Below are 14,546 nucleotides of genomic sequence, written 5' to 3' on the forward strand. Positions count from 1 at the left end.
AATTAACAAATGTTCCTCCGTCTCCTTGTGAACCCCAGGCCTCTCACAGTGGAACACATGCAGCGGGACAACCAAGTATGTATATTTTTATTTGAAACTTTTCATCAATGTGTGTGCTTTATCAGTCCATCTAAATGTAAAAAAAAAAAACATCTTTCAGTTCCCTTCTCTCTGGAGGAAGAAACGATGTCCTCTGCGGCTCCTCCCCCTCCTGTTAAACTGGGCAGATTTCAGGTAAGATTTCTCTACTGTACTCGTACATTTCTGTTTTTAAAAATACTTTTCATGAATTAAATACAGATTGTCTCTTTTCATTTAATTGTTTTGTCTAAGAGCCCATTTTAAGAATCATCTTCTCTTCTTAGGTCTCACTGGCTGCTGAAGAGCCTCCTGTCAAACGCCCCGCCTGCACCGAATCCTCCTCCACCACCTCCTCCTCTTCCTCTTCTTCCTCCTCGTCCTCCTCCAGCCTCTCCAGCCCGGAGAACACGCTGCACAAGGACTCCTCGTCTCCTCTGAGAGTCGGAGGAAGAGATGTTGTCGATGGACTACCCCAAAAGACCCTGGAAGGGTGCCGCCAACCTTCCCCTATTGCCTCACCCTCCCCCTCTCCTAAGCCGCCCACCACCATCGGACGCTTCCAGGTTCCTCCCTTTTACTGTGTTTGCTCTTTAAGTGTTGTGAGGATTTTTCTCTGCAGTGGTTTCCCCGCATTTCCCTCATTTATCAAAAATATTTGTTTCTCTTTTTTTTTCTTCAGGTTACTACTAGCACTGAGGCTCGTGTTGGACGATTCTCTGTGAGCCGAGCCCAGGAGCAGAGCGCTGAGTCGAGACAGACGCCTCCACCTGCTGCAAAGGCTACAAATGGACCCAGTGATCCTGGGCAGCTTTTGAGTCCAGATTCTACTCATAAAGCCTCGCTACCAAGTCTCAACAACTCCTTTAACAACTCCTATGTCAGCAGTGACAATGACTCCGAATTTGAGGATGAAGACTTTAAACGGGAAGTCGGCCGCCTCAGAGAAAAGTAAGTGATCGCTTCCTCTCTTCTTTGGAAATTTCAGAGGAAATGCTTTCTGTTGCTCAGTCAACACGTTTCTTTAAACTTTCACCAACTCCTCGCTAAAAGTCATCTGTTTTGAAGAAAATTGGATTATTTTTCTCTTCTCTTTCTCTGCCTCTTTGTCCCAGAAATGACTTGACTGTCTTCTACTTCAGCTTTCTCCTCTTCCTCTTTCCCCTCACCCTTGTGAATGAGGTTAACCACTCACTTCCCTTCATGTCTTCTTTCTCTTTCTCATTTCATGAAAAGAGATGTTCAGGGCTTCTAAGACACCAGGCCCGTCCTTCTCTCTTGTTGCTTCCTAACCCTCAAAAAAGCTCTCTCTATCTTGTGAGTTAATGTTTTATTTCTCAAATGTGTATTCCCTCTATCTACCGACAGGCACATGCGTGAGATTCAGGCGCTACACTCCCGCCAGAAGGAAGAAATAGACTGCCTCTTCACAAAACTTGGAAAGGTCACTCACTTTAGTTACATCAGTGCAGACAACATAAACGTAACAACACATGCAGTGCAAAGTTAACAGACAGTCTTCCTTTGATGTTGGTGCAGGTTCCTCCAGCTACTGTGCTCCCTCCAGTTGTATCCCTGACTGGCAGGAGGAGACGACCTACCAAAAGCAAATCGTCCAAATCATCCAGAACCAGCTCCATGCATGGCAGCAAGAGCCCTTTACAGCCAGGTAGGCTTCTGTTCAAATATAATGAAAGAAACATCACTCAAAATACTTAATTCTAGAGGTTACTGGCCTTGCAGTGGGTGGTTTAATTTGTCAGGGGTTTAAGATTTTCCTCTCTGAGATTTCTGCCTCAACCCACACACAAAAGGGATGATGAATCAAATACGGCTAACGTTGATCTCAGGCAGAATTGATTTGGAAAGATACTTGTAATCTGTTAAATTAGTGAAGATAACCCACAGAGCTGTACATGGCCCTCAAGTCAATGACATCTAAAAACTGTAAACATTAGCACTTCACATTCAGACCAAAAAACAAGCATCATTTTAATGGGCTAATAAGTGCTTATTAGCAAATGTTAAATGCTAACATGCTAAAGTAACATGTTTAAATTACCTGCTTAATCTCAGTATGATGGCTCTTTCATGCAGAGCATACCTCATCATTAAGTATGAACATTGGTGAGCAACACAAATTCTACTGACCTCAACGAAGCCCACGCAAATTAAACCAAACATTTCTTGCATAGCTTCCAGAAGATGATGATGAATTATGCAAATTTTCATTTGATTGAAAAACAAAATCAAACAATTTATCTTAGTCTTGAAGCCTACACAACACAAGAAGGGTTCTAAAACTGTTACCCTAACATGACACCGTCTCTGTGTTTACGCATCTGTGTGCACATATGTGTGTGTGTGCGTTTATCTGCTTGGTTACACGTGCATGCTGGTGTGTGCTGGAGCAGGCTCGGTGCTTACACATTTCTGACTGCTTTCCCTGTCCGTCTCCCTCTCTGTGGTCTCTGCGTTTGTGTTGGTGTCTGTGTAACGTCTGGGGTGATGGGCGTGCCATCTGTGTTTTGTGTGTGTGTGTGTGTGTGTGTGTGTGTGTGTGTGTCTCGGTCTCTGCGGTGTGTCCTTCCTGCCCTGTCCTCTCCTCCTGCCTGTGCCTTGTGTGCCATCTCCAGGCAGCACTTTATCCGCCCAGAGCGTCCCCACCATGTACCCCGGCCAGCTGGTTCTGTTAGCCCCAGGAGGATTAGCCGATTCGGGCAGCAGCACAATGCTCCAGCCAATCAAACCCTCTCCCTCCAGCAACAACCTGTGTTCTGCCTACACCAGCGAGGGGGCGCTGTCTGTGCCCAGCCTGTGTGCTCCCACCCCAGGTAGGCATGGGACTGCATATTTCAGTCTGCAAACTGCCCCACCAACTTCCTCACAATGTCAGAAACACTTTGAATGCAGACAAACACAAACGCATGCCGTATGTGTGTCTTCACTCCCTCACACCTTTGTCTATCTGTTACTGTCTCTGTGGAAAGCAGTGTGATGACTAACTGACTGTTACATTCTTCCTTTCTTTGCCTCTGTCTTTCTCTTACCTGTCTCTATTTCTGTCAAAAAAAAAATTCTATCCTCTCCTTCCTTTTTCTCTACCTTCTCTCTACCCCTTTCCTTCTCTGTTTCCTCAACTCTCTCCTCTTTTTCCTTCCTCCCTCTCTTCAGGCTGTGTAAAGTTCAGCTGGGGTTCGGAGCGTTTGGCCCTCAAGCCTGGCGGCAGGAGGACGCGCTTTCTGAGTACGCCCTGCTTGGCTCTTTGTGTGTAACGCTTTATTCCTTTGCTCTTCTCTTTTCACTCCTCATCCCGACTAACTTCTTTTATTTCTTTTATTTTTGTTACTTTTATTTTCCTACCTGTATTTCTTTCAAGTTATGGTCGTCCTGTCTTCCATTGGGTTTCCTTCCTTGATGGAGGAAGACCCTCTGCCTGGTGTCTTCAAATGAGTTATCTTTATGGAATTAGTAAAAAAAATAAAAAAACATTTCTCCTCCTTTGCAAAGTTAAACAGCTTTCACGGCTGACCACTTTCTCACTACAGCATTCTTGATCTTCTTACCAAAATGATTTCAGACAAACTAAAGTTGTATTTTAACTGTAAACCGTTTGCTGTCTTCGACCTACAAATGTTTGTATTTGTTGGATAAAACAAATAACTTTAGGTAATGAAGAAACGTATCTATATACAATAAGATAAGAGCTTAATGCAGGACTCAAACAGGTAGCAAAATTACAAAAGTAGTATTTACAGTCCTGACATTACTGTCTTTACTTACTATTGAACTTGTTTTTCTAATTCTCCTTTCCTTCTTTAATCCTTTCTTTTTATTTTTTAAATAGTCTTAACTAAGCTTTCATTTCCAACCCTGTGCACTTCTGGCAGAGGAATAACAGCCCTGCCAAAAATCAAACATGAAGATGGTAGAAAGGCCACAGTTACTGTTTAATGTAACACACTTTAAAGGCTCTTACCAGTAATTCCACTGACGTCTGAACGTCTGAGTGCACTGTGAAGTGTGATGACAGAAAAACAACAGCTGTGATTGTGTGACAGAAAAACTTTCTGTATCAACCCCAAACATCAGTGACAGGGAACTGAGTGTGACTACTACATTTAAATGCGGAATTAAAAACATCAGTCCTGGGTAGATCAACACATGCAGTGTTACTCCCGGTGTTAGCAGCAGCACCAGAGTAAAAATAATTTAATGATATCTAGTGTTAAAGGCAGAAAAAAGAAGCATGAGGAACTACATTGTCAGAAAACCAACAGAAGAGCAGCTTGCAAATTGACAAGGAAGTCAGTGTATTTTTTCCTACGAGTGACCTCGATCTGACGTCAAGCTGCATACACTGAGAGTTGTTTTGTAATCAACCAGATAGACAGATGGATGAATGGTTTCACAATGACTGCTGCTTTATATGATCAGATATGGTGTTTGGTTTCATACATTTCATGAACATCTGTGCGACATAGAAATAAACAAATGAGCACGTCAGGAACCATGGAAATAAGACTGGTGGAAAAAAAAAACTGCTTAATAGCAGCTGAAATGCTCAGGAATTTTGTTATGTGCCCTCATGCAGTACATTTACCTTTTAACATTTTTTAAATGCTCCTTGACAATCTGTTAACAGTGAAAAACAGTCCTTGATAAGTGACACTGTAAATCACAAGCTGCATTACAGGCAGAACAACATCCACTTCATATCATCTCTAGTCTTTAACAGTAAGAGATAGATGGCGTTTCGTTTGTGCGTTTACAGTAGCGTCTTCCATCTCTAACCCCAGACTCTGTCTCAACAAGCAGACTAACAGGAAGACAAGCAGAGACCTGAGGATTTGAGATCCCAACAGTTTTTTGTTTTTTTTAATTAAAATTCATCAATTGCATTTACTCATTGAACAGTTGTGTTCAAATACTGTGATACTCTTTTTATTTATTTCCATTTTTCATTATGAAAAATCGTTTCTTTTCTTCAGTCATATAAGACCTTTATAATAATATGTAGTGTTGGTTAATTGTTTTGTGCTTGATGAAAAGATGTTTATGAATGCTTCTGAACCCTCTGCAGCTCGAAGCCTTTCTGCCTTCCTTCCTTTCCTCACTCCCTCTCCTCACCTCCTTGTCTCTCTCACCTAGTCCCCAAACCACTGCACAGCCAGGAGGGGAGAGAGACAGACCTGGGTCTTGTAGTTGTTTCATGATGTTGGCTCACCTGATTCTATTGAGGTGTCTGACCAGAAATGATGTGTGCAGTAACTAAGAGGTCTGGAAATTAATACTTTAACTGTTTTAAAGCCTAATTTGGACCCAGTTCTGGGGTGGCCCTGTGAGCTGCAGAGAGGACTCAGAACCAGGAGTTGGTTACCCAAAAGCGTCGCTTCACAATATTGATATTCCAATATTATCAGCTTTTATTCCATTATGTTATTGGCAAAGAAATGAGCTTAAAGTAGGTGTGTGTACTTTGTCAGAAGGTTGCCTTGTCAAAAGAGAAAGTTACTATCTTGGTTGTTTATCATGGCTTCAATTCATACTTTAAAATTTTGCAAACACATATTCAACTCCTTCTTTACATTTAGGGTATTAACCTTTGCACTGTTCAAAAGGTGATTAGATGATTTTGGGTAACTCAACCCCAAATGTTGTCAATGACTACATTAAGCTCCAGTAATAATGCTTGGGTGCATTGTGTTTGGTTGTTTGGTGTTTGTGGGCGGGGTTTAACTCTGACTCTCTCCCAATCCTCCAATTGTTGTCTTCCGGCCACACAGGGAAGATGGTGAAAAAAGTCTGCCCCTGCAACCAGCTCTGTAGTAATTATCGCTCTTTTTGGTCCTTCCTCCCTCCCTCCATCCATCTCTCCTACTCCGTCCTTGCACTTCTCCTCCCACGCTTCCTTGTGCTCTCTTATTTATGTCTCCTTAATGTGTAAACATTGACCCTCCTCCAGATTTGAATTCAATTCAGTCATTTCAGCTCACAAAAACAGTATTACTTTCTTGATAATAAATGATCAAAGAACAAATATTCAAGGACTGAAACGACTGAATTGGGCTGGCATAACATATTCAATCTTACAGTGCATGCACACACACACACACACACACACACACACACACACACACCTCCTACCTTCCTTTTTTATTTCCTCACTCATCATGACTGCATTTCCCAGAGTTCCATGCTGCTGAGTCAATCATGACTCAGTTTCTCCTCGTTCTTATTTTCCTCCATTTTATTTAGCATGACATGACAGTTTTTGTCGGACCAACTGTATGATAAGTGTTGATCGGCTTATCCTGCATATTTTGTCTTTTCTCTTGTCATATCTATTAACTGAACAGATCTTAGTCAATGTAAAAGGGATGTATAAGGGATAATCATTTTTGTAAAATATGTTGTACCTTTTTCATGATGATAACAGACCAATAATAGATGGTGCTTATCATCTCTCACAATGGTTTGAATGATTTGAGAAAACATGTCATATTTCATATTTTAGGATCAGGATTAGAGTGAAGCAGAATTTGAAATTCTCAGACGACAGTTAAACATGCGGAGGTTGTTGCACAGAGCTGTGAGATGTTGTAATCTTCATCCTTAAACAGAAGTAATTAGTTAAACACACAAAAGGAATACACACAGACAGAGTGCAAATACAAACAGATAAATAACAACAACTGATAGACACAGAATGACCCATAAAATGACAGAACTTCTATAGGCAGACACAGACACACTTTAATCGTCCTCCTCCTCTTGAGGAATGAATTCAAACAGAAAGAAGCAGAACAACTAACAACAAACACAAAACAACCACAAACTGATCAGAAAAAAAAATCAAAACAGACACATGAGAAAACATTTAAAAAGAGACAGCAGACAACAATCCAGGATTATGTAAGAGACACATGACTTCATGGGAACAAGCCATGATTTTAACTTACAATGGTGAACATGAATACGAAGCTGCATTGTATTCAAGCAGAGCACTTAAGTGCAGTTTGTTTTGTGTCCTGCTTGTTTTCTTTGATGCTGAGGGTTGACAAAAAGTAAAGCAGCTTAGAGCTTGAGTGCCCTCTTCTGGTCAAAAACATGAATTACAACTGTAGCCCTGCACAGTACAGCACACAGTGTTAATGCAGCAGGCCTGGCTCAGCACTGCTTGTTTGGTGTTGCAGCAGTTTGCAGGTGAATGCTGCTGTGCATGTCAAATTATATGTTAAAGTATCATTTTTTTTTTTTTATGTTGGTGCTAGTCATCATTGTGTCCATCATTACATCTAAACATGTAATACTATGTCATCATTCTGACTTACCCTTAAAGCCGTCCCCGACGAGCCTCTGTCACCATGTAACTGCCTCTTTCATGGTCAAGGCAGGAAATACATTTTCATTCATTCAGATAAAACACAATAATGATCCTCTGGTTTTAACAAAATCTCACATCCTTTGCTCTTCTCCTCCCTTCTGTCTCCGTCTACAGGGACTAACAGCACCAACGCAGTGAGTGGTTCAGGGGGTTTGGGTCAGAGCCAAGGTGGTTCTCAGTGTCTGCCCCCCAACATGTCAGCCCCACACCAGAGGAAAGGAACCTTCACCGACGACCTCCATAAACTGGTAGACAACTGGGCCAGAGATGCCATGAACCTCTCACAGGTTAACTGCAGACTTATAATCCTGTTTTCTTCAGTCTTCTGAATATTGTGCCAGTCCTGTAGTTCAAGTTGCACATTGTTCCAGCCTACTTTAAAACATTCATTGTTCATATACTGATCCCTCAGGTATAGAGTACAACTGTTTTGCATGAGGGTAATAATCAGTGTAATGGAAACTGAACTAAATATTCACTTTCAGGGGAAGAGGAGTGCCAAACAGCTGCAGCAGACCCCAGCACAAGGACACAGCTATGAGGTTAGTTCAAAAATTAAACACATCTCCATATGTGTTTGGGGAGGGACAATGAACCTGCATAGTATACAATTTAGTGCCTTTATGCTGTAATTATATCAACAAGGTATATGTGTCTATTAGTTCTCTGTAATTGGTTTCAAGACAAGTTTACTTTGAAACATGCATAGTGTGATCACTCTATGAACTCTAAAAGACAGACCTGCAGGTTGAGATAATCGTTCAACAAATATGTATCTGTAATACAATGTAAGAATTTCCCTCGGGATCAATAAAGTATCTATCTATCTATCGATCTAAGTTAAGATGTATGACTGCGGTGAGACATTCGAGGAGACTGTAATACTTTAACAATTCTTAAAATTAAACAATTTTTCTTTGAGATACAGGTTAACTTAATTCAAATCAAAAAAGATAAAAAGATAAGAAAGTTGATACAATCTGCTTAGTTGTGATAAAAAGGAAGATCCATGAGAGTAAGCATGAATAAACTTTTCTCTTCATGTGAACTCCCACCTCTCCAGGTGATCCAGTCTGCCAGTCTGGGCAGGAAGTACTCTGCACCCAGCCAACTGTGTCCCAGCAGCATCGGAGGCTCCGCCCACCTCCCTTCAAACCCCACCACCGCTACCTCTATGGCCGTCCGCAAGGGCTCCCTGTGCCATCCGCCCGCTTCCTCATCTACACCTCAACCCCAACCTCCCCAGTTCATCCACTACACCCCCACCGCCGCCTACAGTGCACAGTGGTCCGGTCCTGCTCACGGCCTCTCGACTCCACATCAGGCCCCTGCACAGCCCGGGCCCCTGCTGGTCAGCACTTCCCAGCCCTTAGGCCCCTACCCAGCAGTCTCGGTAGGAGGTCAGGGCCAGATCCCCGGGCAGGGTCCACTCCAGGCTTTCCATCTTGCCCACTCTCTGCAAAAATCTGTCAGCAACCCAGGAGGACCCAACCTGAGGACCACGTAGGGCTGGGGGAGAGGGCTGGAGTGAATCACGGCCCGCCTGGTCAGAACAGAAAAACAGAGTGTTATACGCTAGATCTGCCAGAGAGGATGGAAGAACTGGAGGGTGCAATGAGTTTGAAATAAAATCAGCAGAAAGAAAACAGGAAACGAAATACGGAATACAAACTCTGTATCCATCCTTTTGTGCAAGAAGCTGTCGCAAAAAGCAGTCCATGATCTCCTTGGTCTGTTGTTTTGGACTGAGGTCTTGTGACAGCTCAAAGATTAAGAAAAAAAGACTGATGAGTGCAATGTTAAAGGCCAAAGAGGTATTGACAGGGTGCAGGATTGGTATTAGTAACTCTTGCTGTTATGTTAAGGCACTTATCGCTTGGTCACACTTGTTCCATTTCAGGCATTAACTTAAGTGAACAACAGTCTGTGAGGCGGGTCAACCAGTTGAGGAGATGTTATAACATTTTGAGGGGGAGGAATGTGGGGGCCAGCCTTTAAAGAAACCAAATTTAGCCCTTGTGTCCACACAGCAGCTCTTAATAGCTTCTCGTGCTGAAGTAGTTTCAAAGATTTGAATCTTTTGGCTCTTTTATTGAGTATTTTGAGAAAAAGAAAAAAGCTCTCAAGCTCTTAAAGCAGATGCTAACATGTCGAAATTCCCTTAAATGAGATTGGGACTCCACAAAGAGAGGAGCATGGCTGGTCAGCACAATCAGGTTGTCTGTTTGACTGTAACATGCTTGTCAAAAAGCTGCATACAGCTGCAGATAAAAGCTTTGATTACAGGTGGAAGCAAAATGAAAAGGTGTTGGATACAGCGTGTGAGTGTTTGCTCTTCAGTATTTACAATCTGGTCATTCCCTCCTAACCATTAAAAGCACAAGAAAGTCCAAAAAACAAACCACTGGGAAATAGAAAGTCTGGATCTTAGCTGCCTAATTTAGAGTAAGTGTAATCCAGCACATGGTGGATTTGTTCACCTGTAAGCTCGAGTCATGACAGCTACTCCTCTGTTACCTTCTGTGTCTTGCTCCTCCCTTGTTGTGACAAACTGCTCAAACAGGTGGAGAATGATGGAGGAGAGAAAGAGGACAAAGAAGAGCAGAGAGAGAGTGTGCTGGTTTTACATCAGAATCAAACACCTCGTCCACTGTCCGATTAAAGTACTGAATGGACAGATGCTTCTGCTCGACAAACGCCTCCTCACCATCACGACTCCACCTCTTCCTCCATCTCTCCCTCTGTCCGCCTGCCTCTCTGTTGCCATTTGAAGCAATAACAGCAGAAACCTTTTAGAGAAAACGTGAGCGGACTCGGCGTGAAACAGTGGCCTTGTTATCAGAGTAATATCGAGTCCCTGTACAGTTTGTGTCTCGGTTCATTTTTTAGAATGTCAGCTATTATGATTCCATTTTGTTATTTTTATTTTGTTTTGTTGGATTTTGTTTGGCTTGCTGCACTCGCACACACACACAGACATACAGTACATTACACACACACACACACACACACACACACACAGACTTATGTACAGACATGCACATTGAGGCGTAGCAGCAGTTTAACAGAGTGACACATTAATGCCTCAGTTCATCATTAGTTTGCTTTCAACATGTGTGTTGAAATGATTGCAATGTACATTAATGTCATAATTATTGTTGTGAATGATTATTATTCTATTTAAAAAGAAACAAAAACAAGAGTGTGTTCTGTCGACGGACCTGTTATGCGAGCACATCGGTGTGCGATGTGAAAACACTGTGATTATTGTTGTTTATTCTCAGACAATGTTGTTGGACAACGTTAGTTTGAGGATGAAATGTCACAAATTAAGAAAACAAAAGCAAACTGAGGACGGCTTGGTGAGGCTTTCACTTTCAATTCTTTGCAACTTTATAAAATAGATTCTTTGAATAATGTGAAAAAAAATCCTTCTTTACAATAATCGTCCTTTACAGTCAGCTTTGGAGGACGTTTATCCAAACAAATGCCTTACAACAACTGATCGACTGCAGCTTCAGTTCCTTAAAAAACGGATCATATTGAAAGTGGAAAGTGACCTCATTGCTGGATTATTAAAACAAACCGGGGTGAAAGGCAGAATAGTTGATATTTAGATAATAAAGTAATGCTAGCTATTTTTTCTTAATACAGTACTTATATATCAGACACTTTAAATAGCCCTCCTCTTCCCTTTCTCCCCTGGTTCTGTTAGATGAATGTGAATGTATAAACCAATGGTGTCCATTTTAATGTACTTGAAAACTGTCTTTAATTTTTCTTTTTTCTTTTGCTTCCCCCCACCATCACCTATCGAGCCTCTGGTGAAATCTAGAGGTGCTCACTAGTGCCTTGCATCTTTCCTGTTGCTTGTTGTGTTGGGGGTTGACGACTTTGAGTTAAAGTAAGCACACTAGGCAGCATGTGTGGAGAGTTTTTGGGGGTGTCACTTTGAAGTCAGTGGTTGGATTACAGGCAGGTAGTAGATGGCTGTTAGCTGTTGATGTGTGTGCTACAGCTGGTTTGTGGTTTATTCTCTTTGATAGTGTAAAGAAGAATGCTTCCACATGTTGGATTGAAAAAAAAAAATTCAATCGTAACTATTAACCTTAACTTAGCCTAACTCTGCTGCCACTGAAGGCCGAAACACAGGAGGCCTGACTGTGACTTTAGCCCGGTTACTACACCATAGCTAAAAGATGGAGGGAATATGAGAGTTCATCAGTGACTTTTTTTTTTCAGGGTTTTTACATGTAGATATTGGAGGAAAAGAGGTGCGTTTATATTTTTTCAGGAGGGAGTCATTAAAGATTGTATTTGAAGCTTGGACCACTCTGTACTTTAGGCACTGGCCCACACAGGAGCAGGATTCAGTCAGCGGAGGACAAATCGCGGTAATCAAAGTGAATTCATCTATTAGGTTTGACCTATCTCTCGCTTTCATTCTATCTTTACCAAAAAAGTAACGATGATGTGACCTCTGGATTAGAGTCACCCATTCAGTGAGCAGTGAGTGCATTTACCGAGGCACATCTATTATAAACTTTACAGTAAAATGACTACAGCCCAAAGCCCCTGAAAACACTTTCATTTCTAAACAAGCAGCAATCTGTGCAAAAACAAACATGTTAAGGTATCTTTTAGGAATAGTTTGACACTGAAAAACTCAACTATTCGGCTTTATCAGCAGTATTTTGGAGGGTGTTTGTTACAGTTAAGATTGACAGTGACAAAACGTGCCTCCATCTGAATCCTGATTGGTGCACAGAGGAAAGTTTTTCCAACTGAGCTCCACCCACTTAGAAAATGTGACGAAAGAAATAAATAATTTTTCTCCTGTGAAATAACCCAAACTTCCCTTTTTCTGCAGTATTTGATTTCAATCTAGGAAGTTTTCAGTGTCAAAAGCAGCAGAAAGAAATGCTGACTGCAAAGTTGCAGGAGCCGTAATGATTCTCAAGTACAACCCATTTTTTAATCCCACTAGGAACATGTTGGCTGTCTTCCATTTTATTACCCCAAAAGCATTTAAAAGGCCGCAGAGCTACACTGTCTTTTTAACAGATGTTGTAGCCTAATCATCTCAGACGTGCTGCTTGAGGACAAAAAAGCAAATCTGCAAAAGGTATGAAAACTGTCTCATTCACAATCTGCTGTATAGTTCTGCAGCTGCAGTGTTGGGGGTTTATTCACAAAGAGAAGAAGAAGTGTTTTAAGATGGGGGTGTCACAGTGCTAGGGGTGGTGTTGGTGGTGGTTATGATGATTGTGATGATGATGATGATGGTGGTGGAAGTGATAATGGAGTTCTGGTGGTTTTAGATTCAAGGCCTTAGACACCCTGTCCTCTTGTTTTTTTCTTTTATCAAAAACATGTCTGGTACAAACTTAGACATTCACTTATCTGTTGATATTCTGGGAATAGGCGTTACTTAGTACAAAACAAACAAACACACATTGCTTTTGCCTGAGACATTTTCCATTTCTTGTGAATAGGCAAGTTTGGTTGAAGCTGTGAATAATCATTGAGCCACTTTGCTTTAGTTAAGAGCATTTTCTATTCTTTGTGATTAGAAGTCAGACCTTTAATAATCGGAGGACAGAATACAAAAAAACAAAAGAGTGTATGAACCTGCTTTTTCTCACTGGAGCTGCTTTGATTGACAGGTAACAACCTGGATTTTCACGTTGTCATTGCTCTAGCCTCGATTGATTTCCGCAGTAGAAGTTGGATGCTTTTTTTGCCGTGTTTCTACGTCATTACTACAGACAGAATAAAGAAAGCAATGCAATATTATTTAAAGATACAGTTAGTTTAGATTACAGATGGCTTCAAAGTTAGGCACCTGCTGGAGGACTCTTATTTTGAAAGCTCTATCAGTTGTCGTGAAGTTGTTTCAGAGTCGTGATGGAGGGCTCTTACTGTGAAAGGCTTGGGAGTAATGTAGTTAGGGCGCTCTTATTGTGAAGTATCCTGAAGGTGACACATGCAGTGTAGCAGTGGTTGTTTTTCTTTTACTCACATTACATTCAGTTTTTGCCTGTTTGGGACTTGCTTATCTTTTCTGCTTTTGACTGTAGAAGTGCCCACATGTACAAAATGCCTTTCAGATCAACACACACACACACACACACAGACACACACACACACACACACACACACACACACACACACACACACACACACACACACACACAGACTCAGTGCATAACCTTGCTGTTTCACATTGCTCTCTCCTGTGGATTGATGTCGATTCTCGAGCACAGCGACTATTTCTCCTACAGACTGTTACTGAAAACATGTTGATTATGTTTCTGCTCTCACTGATGTTTTATATTTTATTTGTTTTATCAGCAGTTTTAATGTCTCTAGCGGCACCTAACTTAATTCAGTGGTTTCATTTTTTCTGTAACGTGTTTGACATTGTACAAAGTGGTTGCATAAAAACAAAACAAGGATGAATGAATGAAAGAAAATCAAAAAGATACATGTAGGGAGTCATCGGCAGCCTTTCAAGGTATGTTTTGCACTAAGTATAGAGTGTTCAAGCTTCATATTAAAAAAAAAGTTTGCGCTTTGCGCTACAAAACAATGAAATTTGTTACTTTATTTGTAAAAACTTAATGAATAAAAGTTGTTCAAATGAATCGGAGTGACTGGACTTTCAATCAGTATGAAGATAGAAGTGAAATGAAATAATATCTCTGTGCTCATTATGTTTTTAATATCTTTTTTTCACAGGCTGCTGCGTCATGATGAACGAGCAAAATATAGGAGATGTGGACATACAGGTACACAGTGACACAGACAGTTAGAGCTGGAACACCACAGAGGAGAAGCTTCTCCTATTTCTTATTTCTGTTTAGAGACTTTTCAAGACATTTCATACAACGGTTCTACACATTGAAGTGCAGTTTCATTCTTTGTTATACTAGACTTACAAATGGTTGAAATTTCTGTAATTATAAAAGAAAGAATATTAAATGAATCATCTTGACAGCACTGTGTTAAAAGAACATTTTGAAGAGTTTTAATATTACGTTTATAAATCCTAATTGAAGTCAGTGTCGTTTAAATGGTT

The 14,546-nt window shown here is 41.1% G+C and overlaps 1 protein-coding gene across 2 annotated transcripts in view; it reads left to right on the forward strand.

The window, feature by feature from the left end:
* The window catches only part of wnk1b (WNK lysine deficient protein kinase 1b), an 84,867-nt gene extending 70,755 nt beyond the window's left edge, over window positions 1-14,112 (forward strand). Inside the window, exons 27-38 of one of the 2 annotated variants that reach the window (XM_065951571.1) lie at window positions 39-75; window positions 161-234; window positions 366-644; window positions 761-1,029; window positions 1,447-1,522; window positions 1,618-1,747; window positions 2,715-2,912; window positions 3,253-3,324; window positions 5,865-5,906; window positions 7,580-7,752; window positions 7,951-8,007; window positions 8,529-14,112. In XM_065951571.1, the coding sequence (XP_065807643.1) occupies window positions 39-75; window positions 161-234; window positions 366-644; window positions 761-1,029; window positions 1,447-1,522; window positions 1,618-1,747; window positions 2,715-2,912; window positions 3,253-3,324; window positions 5,865-5,906; window positions 7,580-7,752; window positions 7,951-8,007; window positions 8,529-8,972 (1,851 nt within the window). In that variant the 3' untranslated portion in view covers window positions 8,973-14,112. Of the gene's footprint in view, window positions 1-38; window positions 76-160; window positions 235-365; window positions 645-760; window positions 1,030-1,446; window positions 1,523-1,617; window positions 1,748-2,714; window positions 2,913-3,252; window positions 3,346-5,864; window positions 5,907-7,579; window positions 7,753-7,950; window positions 8,008-8,528 lie in introns of both variants that reach the window. The other variant, XM_065951572.1, reaches the window with a different exon arrangement.
* The last annotated feature ends 434 nt before the right edge of the window (window positions 14,113-14,546 follow it).

Source organism: Labrus bergylta, chromosome 23, assembly GCF_963930695.1.
Source record: "Labrus bergylta chromosome 23, fLabBer1.1, whole genome shotgun sequence".
Lineage (NCBI taxonomy): Eukaryota > Metazoa > Chordata > Actinopteri > Labriformes > Labridae > Labrus > Labrus bergylta.